The sequence below is a fragment of the Bison bison genome, unplaced genomic scaffold (genome assembly GCF_000754665.1).
Source record: "Bison bison bison isolate TAMUID 2011002044 unplaced genomic scaffold, Bison_UMD1.0 scf7180017864518, whole genome shotgun sequence".
Lineage (NCBI taxonomy): Eukaryota > Metazoa > Chordata > Mammalia > Artiodactyla > Bovidae > Bison > Bison bison.
Genome location: NW_011495071.1, coordinates 19355332 through 19373865, shown reverse-complemented (window position 1 = coordinate 19373865; position 18534 = coordinate 19355332). Strand labels below are relative to the sequence as shown.

The 18534-nt window shown below is 46.4% G+C and overlaps 1 protein-coding gene across 5 annotated transcripts in view; it reads left to right on the top strand.

Moving 5' to 3' along the window:
• The window catches only part of MICAL2 (microtubule associated monooxygenase, calponin and LIM domain containing 2), a 241958-nt gene that overhangs the window by 82159 nt on the left and 141265 nt on the right, over nucleotides 1-18534 (top strand). For all 5 annotated transcript variants that reach the window (XM_010830618.1, XM_010830615.1, XM_010830616.1 and 2 more), the window contains exons 4-5: nucleotides 13140-13347; nucleotides 17377-17493. In XM_010830618.1, coding sequence (XP_010828920.1) covers nucleotides 13140-13347; nucleotides 17377-17493 — 325 coding nt within the window. The remainder of the gene's footprint in view (nucleotides 1-13139; nucleotides 13348-17376; nucleotides 17494-18534) is intronic.

Genomic DNA, 18534 nt, shown 5'->3' with positions numbered 1-18534 from the left:
CAGGAATTACGCTGGCCCCTGGGGATCCAGTGCGAGTGAGGGAGAAAAGGCCCCTGCTTTGGTGGAGCTTGGCTTCCAGAGGGAGAGACACACAGTGAACTAGCTGATAAATGAAAGCAAGGCTAGGGTTGTGAAAAGCACTGTGCAGAAAATGTATGGGGAGACGTGATGGAGCAGATGGGGTAGGGCTGGGGAGTTGTCTCCAGGGAATGTGAAGTCTGAGATGAGACCTGATCACAGAGATCTGAGGGAGGGCATCCCAGACTGCAGGAGCTGCAAGGGGTGCCCATCTGAAAAGGGCCTCTGCGCTCCTGTGAACATCTTCTCGGTCCCCTAAGGAAAAGACAACATGGGGAAGGAGATGTTAGGATAATCTAAGCCTGCGGTTGACAAAATGTCTGAAGTATTTACTGTCTGGCCCCTTACAGAAAAAATGCACTAACCCTTGATCTAAAGTCTTCTCCAGGTTGAACAGTGAACATACCTGTGAGCTCAGGGCCAACACGCTGGTGCAGGGGACAGCAGCTGGCTGCCTCCTGGCTACCCAGGTGGGGTTCATCTACCTGCTGAACATTCTCTGATAAAGGCAGTATACCTGCCCCGAGGGATGCAAACCACTCCCAGCCTTTGAACTGATAGGATCACAGCCTCCATATCCCCTGATGGATTGGACCATGACTCTCACGGGTCCCAACGCTGATTTTCACTTCTAGGACTGCTCGGGAAGAAGAGAGGGAGCAGAGGATCTGTTAGTCATTGCTGTTGTTTATTGGCTGCTCATCCTCTGCTAGGCTAGGCCCTTTTGTGAACAATTCTACAGTTTACTAATTCCATCCCTGTAACAACCATAGTTGGTAGGAACTGCTCTTATTCCTCTCTTAGGCTGAGGAAAGTGAGGTCAAGAGAAATAAGTGTAATAGACTGCTGTGCTCAAAGGCACACAGCTGATAGATGGCTTGCCAGCTTCAGAACCTGCCCCTTACTTCGTCCCTGGATGTGCTGTTTCTTGCTGGTGTTCCACTGAGGACAGGTAAGTCTTTGCCTGTTTGCATGCCTGAACTAAGCCATGCTTAGTTCATGCTAAGCCACAGTCATTCCGTACCTACCTATAGGGCTAGAGACCCTGTAAAAGAGAATATGAAAGGGGCCAGTGCGTCCTTACAGTATATTCTTAGGTGTACACTTACCCACCACCTCCTTGCTGGAGAATACGCCCGGGTTCTTGGCAGGGTGGTTAACTAGTCCGCATGTGTCAGGGGTGGCCTGGTGCTCCTTGGGCTCTTGGCCCAGATCTGAGCTGGCTGCCGAATCAGCTTCTGGGTTCAGGTAAGTAGTCTCTCCTTTGCTGACCTCAGAGCAATAGGAGTTGATGAACGTGGAGTGAACACCTGGCCTCTTCTCATGCAGATCCATTACGAGGCCCACGGTGGCCTTTCTGTAGAGGCCAGCTGAGGACAAGGCTGCTGCCCACTGATAGAGTCAGCCTTGCTGGTGACCACAAGTGATCATGGGATGAGGTAGCACCAGAGGAGGAATGTCATGAGGGAGAGCAAAGGGGCCAGAAATGGACAGCCGGCCCCAACACTTGGGAGAAAAAACAGCAGTGAGAGCAATGTAAAATAATACTGGCTGCCAGAGTCAAGGACCCGGTGGTGACTGACTCCTGGCTCTGCCTTTTATTAGCTGTGTGATCTTAGGCAGATCTGAGTTTATGCTCCAGAGCTAGAATCCTGGGTCTGAATGCAAGTTCCTTCTTCTTAATTGTGATATGACCTTGTGTACTTCACTTAACCAATTCTGTGTCTTGATTTCCTAATCTTGGGTTGTTGTTGTTGGTTTGAATAAATTAATACATCTGGAGCATTTAGATCAGTGCTTGACATAGGCAGCCCACTCCAGTATTCTTGCCTGGAGAATTCCATGGACAGAGGAGCCTGGCGGGCTACAGTCCATGGGGTTGCAAAGAGTAGGACAGGACTGAGTGACTAACCCTTTCAACTTTCTTTTCTTTGACACAGAGTTAGACTTCAAGAAATGCTAGCTGTATTAAGTCATGTGACCTCTGGATCTCAGTTTCTCAACTGTCTACCAGGGAAAGCAATGCTGCTTTCACAATGGAAATAAGCTGGTTTACTTAAAGCATCTGCTGCAGGTCTGGCATATGTGGCATACCCAGTAGATGTTTCTCCTGAACTCAAGTGGCTCCCAGTCTTGGCACCTGTTGAGTGGAAATGTTTGACCTTGGGTAGATTGACAGCTGCTAGTCCCAACCCTGGCTGGCTTCTCTGGGCTGGGAAAGTGTAGGTGGGTGCATAGCCTATTCTGCCTTTCTCATTGGATTGAGTTACCCATGATGTTGGCCCCTTTCAGATGTTGCTAAGTCCTGGATAGGAAGGGGCATCTTGCCATTGCTGTAGTTTTCCTACCGGGTCCTGCCAGTGCTTGCTGCTCTCACTGCCACCATAACAGATTGGCTCCAGGGGTACCTGGAGTATACTCAGGGCCTGCTGGATACTCTCACCCTCTTTTTTCCCCTAATCATCCCTGAACACTTAACCTGGGTCAGGCTGGTTGCTTGGGGTGCAAAAGTGAATCAGACATATCTCTACTTGTGAAGAGGTCACTGGAGGTCAGGTAGACTTGAAAAAAAAATTCATTGATGAATGGAGCAGTGGGGGGCATGGGCATTCCCTGCCTGCATCCTGTCTCTCCCTGTCTACCTGCAGTGGTCTCTGGTGGTGGTTTAGTTGCTCAGTCGTCTCCGACTCTTTACAACCCCATGGACTGTATGTAGCCCACCAGGCTCCTCTGTCCATGGGATTTCCCAGGCAAGAATACTAGAGTGGGTTGCCATTTCCTTCTCCAGGGACCTTCCCCACCCAGGGATTGAACTCAGGTCTCCTGCATTGCGGGTGGATTCTTTACCAACTGATTAAAGTCATGGTCCCTGGACCCAGGCACCTGAGTTTGAATCCTGGATCCAGCTCTTAAAAGTTACAGCTGTGAAATTGGCAGGGTGGTTATGAGTTGTTGTGAATAAAGGACTCTGAGTGCTGGCTATTATCATTGTAATGTTTAAAAGCAAAAGTTCACTAAGCAACTGAAAAGAAAGAGAGAAGTGATAAATGTGAACTTGTGTATCTATTTCTGGAGGCTAGATTGTGTATCTTAGCTCTACTTTCCCCCCCACATATGGATTATAACTGGCCCTAGAGTTTTCAGCTTTGAATATATCTAGACTCAGCCCATCTCTGAAGGCTCTTCACACTGTTCCTCCTAAAGGAATATGAGATTCCTAACACCCTTTTTTGGAGTCTTGGAAGGGCCCATGGCTTTTGCTCTTCCAAAGGAAGGAAGGAGAGTCAAGGTAGCTGGCTGGTCAAGCCCTCCCCCCATGACTAGAAATTCCTTGCTGACAACTGTGTATACCAAGATGTCAGCATCAGAGCCCAGGGATAAGAACTTATGAGATCTACTGAAGAAAGACCATTGATGGGGAGAAAACCAATGCTATAAGAAGCAACATGTATTGTAAATTGTCACATCAAATGGTATGTTTAGATGAGTCCATTTTTGTATATAAATTTTACCTAAAAAAAAAAAGAAATTCAATAATTATTCTTTTTTTATCCTTTCCCAATTTTGTTTTTTTTAAATTTTATTTTATTTTTAAACTTTATATAATTGTATTAGTTTTGCCAAATATCAAAATGAATCCGCCACAGGTATACATGTGTTCCCCATCCTGAACCCTCCTCCCTCCTCCCTCCCAATACCATCCCTCTGGGTCGTCCCAGTGCACTAGCTCCAAGCATCCAGTATCGTGCATCGAACCTGGACTGGCAACTCTTTTCTTACATGATATTTTACATGTTTCAATGTCATTCTCCCAAATCTTCCCACCCTCTCCCTCTCCCACAGAGCACATATGGACACCTTATCTTTGACAAAGGAGGCAAGAATATACAATGGATTAAAGACAATCTCTTTAACAAGTGGTGCTGGGAAATCTGGTCAACCACTTGTAAAAGAATGAAACTAGAACACTTTCTAACACCATACACAAAAATAAACTCAAAATGGATTAAAGATCTAAACGTAAGACCAGAAACTATAAAACTCCTAGAGGAGAACATAGGCAAAACACTCTCTGACATACATCACAGCAGGATCCTCTATGACCCACCTCCCAGAATATTGGAAATAAAAGCAAAAATAAACAAATGGGACCTAATTAATAATTATTCTTTATTAACTTATTTTTATTATTGATTTACAATGTTGTATTAAGTACTGCTGTACAGCAAAGTGACTCAATTATACATATAGATGCGTTCCTTTTTTTTCTTCCATTGTGGTTTATCATAAGATGCTGAATATAGCTCCCTGTGCTACACGGCACCTTGTTGTTTATCCATCCTACGTACACCAGTTTGCATCTACTGATCCTAAACTCCCTCTGCTGCTTGCCTCCCCCTTGGCAACCCCCAGCCTATTCTCTGTGTCCCTGATTCTGTTTGTTTCATAGATGGCTTCATTTGTGTAATATTTTAGATTCTACATATAAATTATATCATAAGATATTTGTCTTTCTGACTTCAGATAGTAGATTCTCTCTATTTACATTCATTTTCCTGCAAATGGCATTATTTTGTTCTTTTTTTATGGCTGAATAATATTCCATTGTATTTCTGTACCACATCTTCTTTATCCATTCATCTATTGATGGATATTTAAATTGTTTCCATGTTTTGGCTGTTGTGAATAGTGCCGGCATGAACATGGGAGTGCATGTATCTTTTTGAATTAGAGTTTTGTCTGTAAAATATGCCCAGGATGGGGATTTTTGAAATGATATGGTAATTCTACTTTTAATTTTCTGAGGAACCTCCATACTGTTTTCCACAGTGGATGCACCAACTTATGTTCCAACTTACAGGATATGAGAGTAACCTTTTCTCCACACCCTCTCCAACATTTATTTGTAGACTTTTTTAACGATGGCCGTTCTGACCTCTGTGAGGTGGTACCTCATTGTCGTTTTGTTTTGCATTTCTCTGGTGTCGGAGAAGACTCTTGAGATTCCCTTGGACTGCAAGGAGATCCAACTAGTCCATTCTGAAGGAGATCAGCCCTGGGATTTCTTTGGAAGGAATGATGCTAAAGCTGAAACTCCAGTACTTTGGCCACCTCATGCGAAGAGTTGACTCATTGGAAAAGACTCTGATGCTGGGAGGGATTGGGGGCAGGAGGAAAAGGGGACGACAGAGGATGAGATGGCTGGATGGCATCACCGACTCGATGGACGTGAGTCTGAGTGAACTCTGGGAGTTGGTGATGGACAGGGAGGCCTGGCGTGCTGTGATTCATGGGGTCGTGAAGAGTCGGATACGACTGAGCGACTGAACTGAACTGAATAATTAATGATGCTGAACATCTTTTTGGGTACCTATTGAACATCTGCATTTTTTCTTTGGAGAAATGTCTCTTTAGGTCTTCTGTCCATTTTTCAGTTGGGTTGTTCATCTTTATGTTGACTTATACAAATTATTGTATGTTTTGGAACTTAAGCCTTTGTCAATTACAATGTTTGCAAATTTGTTGTTGTTCAGTCAGTCAGTCATATCCGACTCTTTGCGACCTCATGGACTACAGCACACCAGGTTTCCTTGTCCTTCATCATCTCCTGAATTTTGCTCAAACTCTTGTCCATTGAGTCAGTGATGCTATCCAACCATCATCCCCTTCTCTTCCTGCATTCAATCTTTCCCAGCATCAAGGTCTTTTCTAATGAGCTGGCTTGTCACATCAGGGGGCCGAAGTATTGGAGCTTCAGCATCAGTCCTTCCAGTGAACATTCAGGGTTGATTTCCTTTAGAATTGACTGGTTTTATCTCCTTGCAATCAAATATTGATTGCAAATATTTTTTCCCATTCTGTAGGTTGTCTTTTTGTTTGGTTTATGGTTCCCTTTGCTGTATAAAAGCTTATAAGTTTAATTAGGTCCATTTGTTTATTTTCATTTTTACTTCTATTGCCTTGGGAAACTGACCATGGGTATAATTTATGTTAGAGAATGTTTTGCCTATGTTCTCTTCTAGGAGTTTTATGGTGACGTGTCATATGTTTAAGTCTTTAAGCCATTTGAAGTTTATTTTTGTTTATGGTGAGAGGGTGTGAAAAATTTGAATAAATATTGAACTCTAGTTAATTAGATTTACAACCTGAAATATTTGGGAAGAAATGTACTGATTCAGTGATTTCACTGAAATGCACCAAAAATTAATTTTTTACTCAACTGATGAATAAGTAGAGAGGTAGAAGGATGATAAGACATATGATGAAGCAAGGAGTATAAAATCTAATCATAGAATCTAGGTGGTGGGTATTTGGGTGTTCACTAAAATTCATTCAATTTTTTAAAATTTATTTTTAAAATTTTATAATAAGATACTGTAAAAAATATTTTAAAGCTACCAGACTGAAAATAAAACCAAATGAAAAAGCCCATAATGGAAAAATCTTTAAGTAGATACTGGAAATATTTACAGACATTTAAAATAATGCTGGAAAACTGGATGTTAATATAAAGAAAAATAAAAGTAGTCCTTTATATATTCTGCAATATATTTCCTTTTTTGAATTATAAAAGTTATATATATTTATATAATAAATGTGTGTGTGTGTGTATGTATATTTAGAAGGATGTTGCAGACAGTGGGCAAAGCAAGTGAAAAGACCCTGTGTGTGCTTAGGGAGACCATTGTGGTTGGAGTGCAGAGGGAGGTGGGGTGGGCAGGAGCTGAAGACAGAAGAGAGATTGAAGGGCAAGGTCATGTAGGGTCTTGAGGCCATAATAGAGTCTGATTTTGAGTTCTGTGTGCCATGAAAAGCCATCAGAGGTTGTGAACTGGGTGTGACGTGATCTGACTTTAGAAGAGCCACTCCAGTTGCTGCTGGGGGTGTGGACTGTAAGGGGCACAAGGGAAAGCAGGAGGCCAGGTGGTCCTGCGATCAGGGCAGAGGAGGAGGACGGTATCTTGCATCAGGGTGGCAGCATGGAGGAGGTGAAACTAATCAGGGGCAGACTCTTTTCTGAAGGTAGAGTCAACAGGATTTATTGGCAGGATTGGTTTGAGATAAGAGAAAAGGAATCTAGGTTGACTCCAGATTTTTGGCTCCAGGAGCTGGAAAAGTGGGAAGTGGATAAATATGAACTGAGATGACCATGACTGGGAGAGGAGCAGGGGTTGGGGGTGGTGGGGGATGAAGTGTGATCAGGAGTGTGATCATAGGTCTGGTTTGACATCTGAGATGCTTATTAGAGCAGCTGAGAATGTCAGCAGACAGTTGTTTATCCGAGTCTAGGAGTTTAGGGGTTGGGGACAATTTTGAGCATCATCAGCATGAAGATGGTACTTAAAGCCATGGAAAGAGGATGTAAAATAAAGAAGGGAAGAGGATGGAGCTTGAGCCTCAGGTGCTGCCAAATGTGGAGGTCAGGAAGACGAGGGGAGCTAGTAGAGATGCATGGGCATCTGTGGCCGAGGTGGAGAGAGGAGATTCCAGACAGCGAGTCTGTTTCGAATGCTGCAGTGCTGATTCTCTTCCTCTGGTTTCTTTCTCTCTCCTTACCGTCACTTTTATTGCTCTGGAACTACTTGTCCTAGTACTTTCATTCTACTCCAAACCCATAACCTCCCAAGTAGGGATGGTGGGGGGAACCATTCAAATCCTTTGATTTGACATCCCAGGCCTTCTACCATCTGGCTCCCTCTCTGTCCCCTGCCTGGTTTCCCTTCAGCCCTTTCTTGTCCCACACAACACCAGGCTCACTTGAGCTCAGCCTGGCCTCCCCGGCCCCTCCAAGTCACCTCCCTCTTTCTCAGCCTGACATTTCTTCTGTCTCTCTTGGGTCCTCAGCCTCAGTTCTCCACTCCTGGACCATCTTCTGATAGGACTTTTTCATAGCCAAATTGGTCCCTTCCATATACATCCCTAATAGTCGCAGGTGGTCCCAAGCCATCTAGCATTTCTGGTCCCTGTTTCCCTTTCTCTCTGGTCCCCAATCAGACAGCCTCCTGAGGTTTGGGAACAGGCACCTTCTCTTGCATCTTTTGCCACCCAAGAGGGGACTCAGTGGTCTTACATATCTTAGCTGAGAATGGAACATGCTAATTCATAATAAAGCCCAAGAAAACCTGGAAGAATTTTAATACATGATCATGATTTCAAGTACAACTCCTGGGATCCAAGGTTTGTTCTAACCCTAGTCCTGTGACCACAGTCAAGTTTACCTTCCCAAACGCCAGTTTTCTCATCTGCCAAATGCCCAGTTCAGGGTTATTGTAGGAAATAAATGAGGTGCCTATCTTACAAAGTGCTTAGCCCTATAAAAGCAGACAGTAAGTGGGAGCTCTGATTTTTATTATTGCTATTATGAAAACTGTCTTTACTATTACTCCTCCTGTTATGGGATGGACAGACACCCTCAAAGGTGGGACAGAGTTGGCACTGTTGATGATGTACTTTGGCATCTGAAATGAAAGGAGTCGTGGGCTTACTTGCTGCTGATCTCTAGGGGAGGTTTGGCAGCACACATGCCCAGACTTCAGGGAACTCATGCCTTAAATGAAGGAGATGCGGGAGGTATGAACAGCACCCAGAGGCAGGAAGCACAGCCTTGGTGATTGCACTTCTCACTCTCAAGTCCAGGGTCCAATGTGAGTGTACTTACATGGCCCAGGGGTAAGATGTTTGCAAATGAAACTGTCCCCCAAAATCCAGACCCCAATCTCAGCAGTTACAATTGCTCAAATGGGTCAGAGCACCGGCTCAGGCTGAAAGGGAGGGACAGAGGAATGGAATGTTTCTCAGAGGAATTCATGTTATTTTTTTGAGAGCAGACAGGGAGAACAGGATATCTTTCTTCATTTCCTCTCTGTAAATTTCTGAGGTTAGTAAGTGGGTAATTGTTACTCAGGAATAGCTGGGTGTGACCCAGATACAGGAGAGTCAGGGCAGGGCAGGGCAGGGCAGGGCCCTGTCAAGTCAGATGAGGGTTTGCTCCTCACTGGAGTGGCCTTTGAAGTTGCCATGGAGAACCCCGTCTGGCCATCCCCACCCCCACCACACAGAGCTTTTTCCGTCCAAAGCTAGAATCGTAGGTGGCTGCATCTCTCGTGAGCTCCCCTTTCTTGGATTGTGGGGCTGTGAGGGCAGGCCCCTTAGGCCAGCATGTGGGTTATCACCTGGGGTTTGATAACCCTCTGCCCTGTGATTCTGAACGAGCTGTTTACACTCATGGTAACCCAGTAACAGTCAGGGCCTTCCTGTCTGGGTTTAGATAAGTGTCCAGGAAGCACGAGGGCACGTCCCTGGACCCTGAGCACTGCCCGGGGAGCTGGCCAGTGGGCCAGCATGCGGGAGGGCCGCCGCTACCAGGGAGACGGCACCACACGTGACATCGCGTCTCTCAGCCCGCTGCCAGGCCTCCAGAGGCACCAGAGAGGCTGCCAGTGTTCATGCCTGACCCCCCACTGCCCGCACCTGCCTGAGTGGCTTCCTGAGAGCTGCAGGGGCTTTAGCACCATCCGGGCTGTAAATTTCCACCACAGAGAAGGACATGAAGTTCAGCCGAGTCCCGGACTCAGGGCTTCGGGGCAGAGGCCCCGTGCACTCAGCCTGAACCCGGCTCCGTTTGGAGGGCCAAGGTGTGCCCTGTGTAGGGAAGGAGTGGAGCCCAAGCTGGCCTCACTTACTCCTGAACACATCCCCTGTGGCCTGGCCTCATGGTCAGGCAAGCAGCTCGGAGCTCAGCCTTTGGACCCATGTGCCCTGGGTTTGTGTCCAAACTTGACCACTTCCTCATTAGGCGACCCATCTTGGGGCAATTTCTGACCCTCCTTTGCCTCCACTTCTTAGCTCAAATATGGGGACAATAATAGTACCCAGAGCAAGTTAACTTTTCAGTGCCTCAGTTTCCTCATTTACAAAGTGGAGGTAGTGATGACAGTTACCTCATAGGGCAGTTGGAAAGATGAAATAGGTGGAATGATTAGGACAGTGCCTCGCAAGTAGAACATGCTGGGCATGATATAGTTTAGATCCTATGGTCATCCTTTTCAAGGAGCTGCAGCGCCTGGGTGAGTGAGTTTGTGAACGGCAGACCTCGATCTGCTCGCTCCCTCCAAGTGCTGGCTTTCTGCGCCCCACCTCCCTGGATTGTCTGCATGCAGAGCTCCCAAACAAACTGGAGGCAGAATTCAAAAGCGGAAATCAAGCCTCCAGACTGCTAACCCCTAGCTTGGCCCCTGGGTCTCTCGGCAGCTCCCTTTGGGGACTGATCCCTTTAGCATTCTTGGCACAGTCTCAACACTTTCCCCTCTGCCCCCCGCCCCCCGCCACTGGTGGGCTGGATGATGCACCATGTCACCGAGAAGTCAGTAGTGCTTTGGGGGTTCCCCTGGGAGGGCACAGGGCTCCTGTCCAGCCCGGTGCCTTGACAGCGGGCGAGGCCTCACATCCCCTCTTCCCATCCTTTGATAAATAAAGAGCTGATTTTTCCATGGGGCGTTTGTCTCTCTCCACAAATGTGGAGGTCTAAGCACGGCCAAGCTTATCTATACAATGGACTTCCTGCTGGTGTTGGATCTACCCCGCTCCCCACTGTGTAATAAATTTATGTCGCCTGAGCACACAGACCTGCTGACGTCCGTGATCCTGGTGGCCTTGGCAGACCCCAGCTCCCGCAGCCTGGGTGGGAAATGCAGACGTACACCCTGGCTGATGTGAATCGAACATCCTGGTTATAGTCAGACAGCCAGAACTGGGTGGGCCTTGAGGGTGTGGGAAGTTCCTTCATCCATCAAATGTTTATTGAGGCCTCTTGTGTGCCAGGCCCCATACTGGACATGGAGATAGCTTTTGAGGAGCTTTTACTCTGGTCTGGGAATCAGGTGCACATAATTATAACACATGGAGCTTGGTTCTGGGGTGGCACTAAGGACAGAGCCTGTAGGAGGAATGTACAATCTAACTTGCGGCTCGGCTTCAGGGCTGACTTTTAATGAAAAATTTTCATTCCTTGGCACGGAATCCTCAGCAGTGAAGCCCGGATGCGTCTGGGAAAGGTGGAGAGTTCCTTTGGGTTGAGTTATCATAATGCTTTGCACACATGGTCTGTTTGCACTATGCCCACCATCCAGAGCATCAGCTGTGGGCAGGCCTGGAGAACCCTCTTCTTCGCCTGCTCCTCTGCCCAGGCGCACTGCAGCCGTGGTTTTCAGCTTCTTGTCAGAACTCCGAGTTCCCATGTTAATCATAACAAGTGTGTTCCTGGAGGAACTGGCCTGGCTCTGGCCAGCAAGCCTTCTCTCCTGTCTTGATAACATCTGTACCAAATTTTCTCCCTTTATATAATTAGGCCTGTTGGTATTTGCTTTGAGTATGACTGGTATCTCTGAAATTTCAGGCCCCAAAGTATGAGCTGGGGCCTAGGATGTTGGGAAAACCGAGCTTTCATTGGTGAGATTTCAGGTTTAGTTGAGAGAACCAGAGATGGTACACCAGCTACTGTTTGCATGAGAAATGCACAGCAGCCCCCCAGCTGGTGGGAGTGGGAATCCCTACCTTGCCCAGGGAGCAGTTCTGGGTCAGGCCTGGTAGATGGAAGAATGCAGGGTGATCCCTTCCTCCCCTCCCTGCCTTTCTTCACCCCACATCCTCCCGCCCCACTCTGTCTGTGGCCCTGGAGTGATAGAACTCAGCAAACAGGAAAAGATGCGCTAACTGCAAAGAAATGCAGTGAATCCAGACTTAACCCCAAAGCCAACCTCAGAGCGTCGGGGTTTGGAGTCTTGCTTTGAGATGCCCGTCATGGTCTGGCTATGTCCGAGCCAGAGGAGCTGTTTGGGGTATGAGATAAAAAGAAGAGCTGGGCTTGGGGGAGTTGGTTCTCTGTAGTCAGCTCCAACCAGAAAGGAAGCATTAGGTTTTGCCTACCCGCTGCCTGTCTCTGGAGTGAATTGTATCTCAGTGGTGACTTCATTTCCCCTAACAGTTTCCACAAACTCTCTGGATGGTTCCAGCGAGTAAGCCACACTGATTGTGGTGTGGGAGCTTCTGATATGCTTATTTGCAATTTCCCTTTGGGAGTCTGGAGGCCCCAGATGAGTGATAACTGGATGATGGAACATTTGCTAGGGGAAGGGGAATGCTTTTCTTTTTTTTTAAGATAAGGTTTAATCCCGAGCAGAAGGGATGTTTCCAGATGCCTGTGTGGTATCAAGCAGTGATGTGTGGGTGCAGATCCCCTTCTCTGTGACTCTGGGGGGTATCCCCAGTTACTTAGACCCCCCTCCCAAGTTGAACTCTTGCTTCTTAAAGGTGCTTCGGGACCTGTCTAAGGGTAGGGTGGGCTGGTGCGAGGGGGATCTGTCAGCCAGAATACTGACCGCCACTTTCCTGTTTTTATTGGAGCAGTGATACTCATAAGATTTTATTTGAATAGAAGGGCTTTTCCCCAGTATAAGTAGTTGGTTAGGTCATTATGTGTCTTCTCTTCTTTCCTAAATGGCTGTAGCTTTCTTGGGGAAGGACCCTTGTCTTGTTCAGTGTTGCAGGATCCAGAAACCTAGTTCAGGACTGGAACAGAAACCTATTCCTGTCACTTCTGCCCACACAGTCCCAATGCCTTCAGGACCATGACCATACCCCTTCGCTTGACTTTTCAGACTCTCAGCATCTAGTTCCAGATGAATCCTTGTCTCTTTTCTCTCCTTTCCCCCAATGTATCCTTCTCTCCATCCACCTGAACTAACAGGTTAAATGCCAGAGCTGGGGTTTAAGCCCAGTTCAGTTTAACTCTGAACCTCACGTGTATCTTACTGTGCCTTCCCCGAGTCTTTCGTGGACTCTGCATTCTTCCCAGGATTTGGCACAGCGATTGGTGTGGGGTAAACCCCAGGTAATGTGCATGGGATGTATGAATGGCAGGTCCTAATAAGTGTTCGATTTGCACTTGCTGGTTAATTTGGGTGCATGTGGGTTTCTCCCCAGTTACATTGCTGACTAGGGAGGAAGTTCTGTCCACAAGGCCAGAGGCCACTGAGTGTCTGTCTCCTCTCTCCCCTCTTCAGTGTCTCATCATTGGCGGAGGACCTTGTGGTCTGCGTACTGCCATTGAACTTGCCTACCTGGGGGCCAAAGTGGTCGTGGTGGAGAAGAGGGACACTTTCTCCCGGAACAACGTGCTGCACCTCTGGCCTTTCACCATCCATGACCTGCGAGGCCTGGGAGCCAAGAAGTTCTATGGGAAGTTTTGTGCCGGTTCCATCGACCATATCAGTGAGTGGAGCCAGTGGTGGCACCCCATCTGGGGAAGGGGCTGACCTGGGGTGGGGTATTTCTCCACATTGTGGAATCCCCAGGATATTCCATCTTGCAAGTCTCTGGGGGCTCCTCACATCCAACCGACAGACATTTAGTGCCAGACCCTGTGCTGTGCCCACTAGGCTGGAAGCACCATGAGGCCAGGGGCCATGGTATGTCTTCCCACAACATCTTTAGGGCATAAAATGGTGCCTGACACATAGTAGATGCTCAGTGCACTTCTGTTGAGTGAATGAATGAATGAAATATGGTAAACAGAGGCAGAGGTAAGTCATATAGTTTACACTCTTAGGGAAATCACTGAGATTCTGTCAACAATAAATTGTGCTGTAATAGAATAATCAGACTTGCCAGAGGCGCTTAGAAGAGGGAGTCACATAAAGCCACCCAGTGGGCCAGATTGTCAAGAGGTCTCTTGGTTAAAGGAATCTGGGACATGGAGTTGCCAGTCTAGGGAACCAGGGAAGGATTTAGAGCAGAGGAATGACACCGTTAACAGATCCTGCACCAGGTTTCCTTGAGCTTTAGAAAGAGAGAGGCCATCCTGTTGGGGGTCCTTCCAGAAAAGGAGGGGGATTGGGAAGGTGGATTTTGGGTCCTGGGCCATCCCTGAATGCTTAGTAGGGTGAAGTGAGCACTGAGGCGCCTCCTGCGCTGATGTTACTTGGGTCTCTTGAGGCAAGGTCTGTGCAGGCAGGCTTTGGGAGAGAAGTCTCCCTCCTCCTCATGCTTTACAGGGAAGAGGTCTTTTTTTTTTTTTTTTTTTTAATTCATTTGGCTACACCAGTCACTTACATCACTCAGGATCTTTAACTGTGGCATGTGGGATCTAGTTCCCTGACCAGAGATCAAACCCGGGCCCACAGCATTGGGAACCTGGAGTCTTAGCCACTGGACCACCAGGGAAGGAGTCTTTAGTCATTTTATATACAGCAATCATAACTCGTAAAAGTCAGGGAAGTTACTATTGTGGGGAGAGTTAAGGGTTTGAATAGATTTGGGTCCATTTTCTGTGTGACTTGGGTCAGATTTCTCACCTTTCTCCAGCCCCAGTTTTGTCTCCCCTAAATGTGATCAATGCCTGCTTACCAAGAGAGCTGAGAGGATTGAATGAGGTCACGTGTGAAATGTGTTTATCACTGTGCTTGGCTGGTCTAAGTGTTCAGGAAGCGCTTTGCATCCAGCGGGGTACAGTGAACAAGAAGCAGCCGGGATCCCCAAATTCAAATAAATTCAGAGCTGCAATCTCTCAACCAGTGAGTGGAAGGAGAACCCTGAGACCCATGCTTTTATGAGGACAGGCACTGATGGGAAAAGGGTGTGGGGCTGGGATGAGAACAACTGGAGAGAATTATCAGCCAGACAGGGTGTAATTTAGTCAGATACAGGAGACCTTACCAGCAGTGGCCCAGGGTTTGTTCCCGCCCTAGGATGAGAAAATTCCAAGACTCCATTGGAAAGAAATTTGGATTTGCCCAGAAGGCTGCAGTGTCAGCTTTCCGGATATTCCTTACCACCCACGGATGTTGGTATGTTGGTATGTTGGTACCAGTTTAGAATGACAACATTAAGCACCACTTTCCCATCGAGCCTTCTTGAGAGGCAGAGCTGATCACCAGGAGGCCTCAAGAAGGCCTTTCTAGCCAGGGGGCCCCTCACTGCTCCATTGACGGGGCCCCCACTTAACCCCTGGTTCTTGTGTGTGGAAACACGGGAAGGACTCTGAAACTGAGATTCAAAGTTCAGAGTGATTGTTGTCAAGGGCAGCTCTAATACGTGTGAGAAGGGAGGCAGGGAGAATTTATTGAGTACCTACTGGGTGCCGAAACCAGATAGACTAGGAACCTTGAAACCATGAGGAGAAGCCTACCCGCCCCCATGGCCTATTTCCTGGCATGGATTCTTTAAGCACCAGCTGATTGGCTTCCTTTCAAACTGGCCATGGTCTCCAGCCCCAGCTCTGACCTGGTCTTCAGCTTTGCTCAGCAGTTTTCCGCTGGTCCTGTGTCAGCATCCTTCTCCAGCTCCCACCATGGCCGTCCCAAGCCCCCACCACAGCCTCCTCGTTCTGAGCAGATGGCCTCCCTCCATCCGCTTCCCTCCAACACTCTGCAGAAGAGAAGCCACTGGCGGGAACTCCCCCTGCCAGTCCCTCTGCACTCTCCTCTCCCCAAGTGCCCTTTCCTTCCTCTCACCCCAAAGTCAGAGGCAGAACTGGTCACTTCCTATCCAACCTTAGAGGCTCTCAGTTTCTTTCTCGCTTTTTCCCCCTGCCTTTGCCTCACTCAGCCCCTCCAGTCCTCTGATAGAGCCCATTACTTGTCTTCACCTCAAAGTACTCATTCTAGAAAGAGGTGACTTAGACTTTGCCTCCACTTTCCACTCATGCCGGCTTCCACTGTGGTCTGATTTCTCCCCAGTACTGTGCTAAAGGGATTCTCTCCAGAAGCGTCCCTGCCTCCCATGCCCTGGCCTCCTGCAGTCTCCATATTATTACTCTCTCCATAGTATTCTAGTATTCTAGGGACCTAGTATTCTTGGTCCCTCCTCCTTGGCTTTCAGGTCTGCAGCTCAGACCCTGTTCTGCCATCCCGCTGGCCCCAACTACCAGGTCCTGCCCCGTTCTCTTTACCCATGTTTCCTCCATTAGTTGGGGTTCCGTATCTCCTGGGCCTGGTATGGCACTGTGCAATGGTAGATGTTCAATAAATGTTCAAGGAGTGAAGCCCACAAAATGCAGAGGAACCCACAGGTAATCTGAAACTTTGCGCTCTCAGAAGTGTATTTGGAGGCATGCCCTTTTGTGCTCAATGGCAGGGGCAAAATGGAAAAACAAAGAGCCACTCATTGGGACAGTTTGGGAGAGTGGGTAGTAGGTAGAAAACATGAGTCTAACTTTGTGGGGAGGATTCCCCACTCCACCCATTACCAGGGATGGCTGAGAGCTTAGGCGGAGTAAGCCATTTACTCTCTGACTGTACATATTAACTCGTTACTCGCTGTTTACTTCTCTTTCCATCTTCGTTTTGTCAAACCCATAGCCCAGCTCAGGAGGGAGGCAGAAAAGAGAGTCACCCTCATGATAGCAGGTGTCATCCGCCTGACAGCTAGAGCACAGTCTTGGAGTCAGACAGATCTGGATCCACATTCCAGTTTTGCTTCTGTGTGAGCCTGAGCAAGTCACTTAGCCCTATTGAGCCTCAATTTCTCACCTCTAAAACGAGAGTAATTATCCCAAAGGGCCACTGTAAGGGTTAAATGAGAAAGCAGTGGAAGGGTTAAATGAGAGAACACAGGGTGCTTGGCACATAATTAGTGCTCAGTAATGATCATTATGGGCACAGGCATACCCTGGAGAAATTGCAGGTTTGGTTCTAGACCATCACAACAAAGCAAATATTGAATAAAGCAAGTTACATGAATTACAGTGCATGTAAAAGTGATGTTTACACGATACGGTAGTCTATCTAGTGTATATGGATATGGAATTAGGTGTAAAAAATGTAAATACCTTAATGTAATGTATTTACCTTAACGTAAATGTAATGTAAATACCTTAATTTAAAAATATTTTATTGCTAAAAAATGCTAACCATGATCTGAGCCTTCAGTGAGTTATAATCTTTTTGTAATAGTAAATATCAAAGGTCACTGATCACAGATCACCATAACAAATACAATAATAATGAAAAAGTTTGAAGTATTTCTAGAATTGCCAAAATATGACACAGAGACACGAAATGAGCAAATGCTGTTGGAAAAAATGACACAGGTAGACTTGTTGGACACAGGGTTGCCACAAATCTGCAATTTGTAAAATACATAATATCTAGAAAGTGCAATAAAGCAAAGTGCAATAAAATGAGATATGCCTCTATGTTGTTATTCTCAGAAATCATATGGTAATTAGATAGTGTTCTGCATACAAGAGGCACTCAGACATTGTTAATGACAGTTCATCTCTTTCAACTTCCTTTCTAACAGGTATTCGTCAGTTGCAGCTCATCCTGTTCAAGGTGGCCTTGATATTGGGGGTTGAAATCCATGTGAATGTGGAGTTTGTGAAGGTTCTAGAGCCTCCTGAAGATCAAGAAAATCAAAGTACAGTATAATTTTCCTTTTGGTCTAGAAATCAGATATTGTGAAATGGAAACAACATTTGCAACTCCCAGATGATGATTCTGTAATAATTATTCTGGGGCTGTTTGACATAATTCCATGAAAGGATATTTTACTGTTTTGGACCATTGCTGTCACTTTAGGTTTGTTCTTCAGCTCACAGGGGATTTATTAGAGACATGAGTTTGATCTCTGGGTAGGGGAGATCCCCTGGAGTAGGAAATGACAACCTGCTCCAGTATTCTTGCCTGGAAAATTCCATGGGCAGAGGAGTTTGGTGGCCTAGAGTCCATGGGGTTGCAGAGTCAGACACAGCTGAACACACACGCACGTTAAACCTGTAATTTGGTTACCCTGTCCCTAGGAGGCAGTACTTTGACAGATGAAGTCTAAGTAGTGAGTGGGAAAGAAAACATAGATTTGGTTATCTGATAAAATTCATCCACATGCTCTTCAAGCTGTGTGTACACACAGAGATATGTGGATATACTTACTGTACCTGTATGATATTTTAAAATCTAGTAAAGAAAAATGAAGTTTTGATAGTAAATGTGAGATAAATGTTTGAAATATTATGTGGCCTATAATATTTTTTAAGCTTTATTTAAAAATAATTTATAAACCATAAAATTCATCCATTTTAGGTATGTCACATTGAACAATTTTTCTCTTGTTCTTTTTAGTATTTTATAAAAATTCTGATCTTTTATGTTCACCATGGCCAGAGTTTGCTCATGATGCCTCTATATCTTAATATCAAACTCTTCTGCTGCTGGACAGGGCTTTCAATTCTGGGTCCAGTTTTGTGTCAGAGACCTTGTAGTTTCACACATAGGTTACAATCCTGATTTCTCCTGTCCTTTGCCCAGAATATTGACATTTTAGGGGAGACATTAGTTGGCTTTTGTGGCAGGACAATGTGTGTGATTTGACTCACGTCAAATTATGTGCTCTTAACCTTTCCCAGATCCCTGTGAGCTGAGCTTAGTTGCTCAGTTGTTTCTGACTCTTTGCGACCCCATG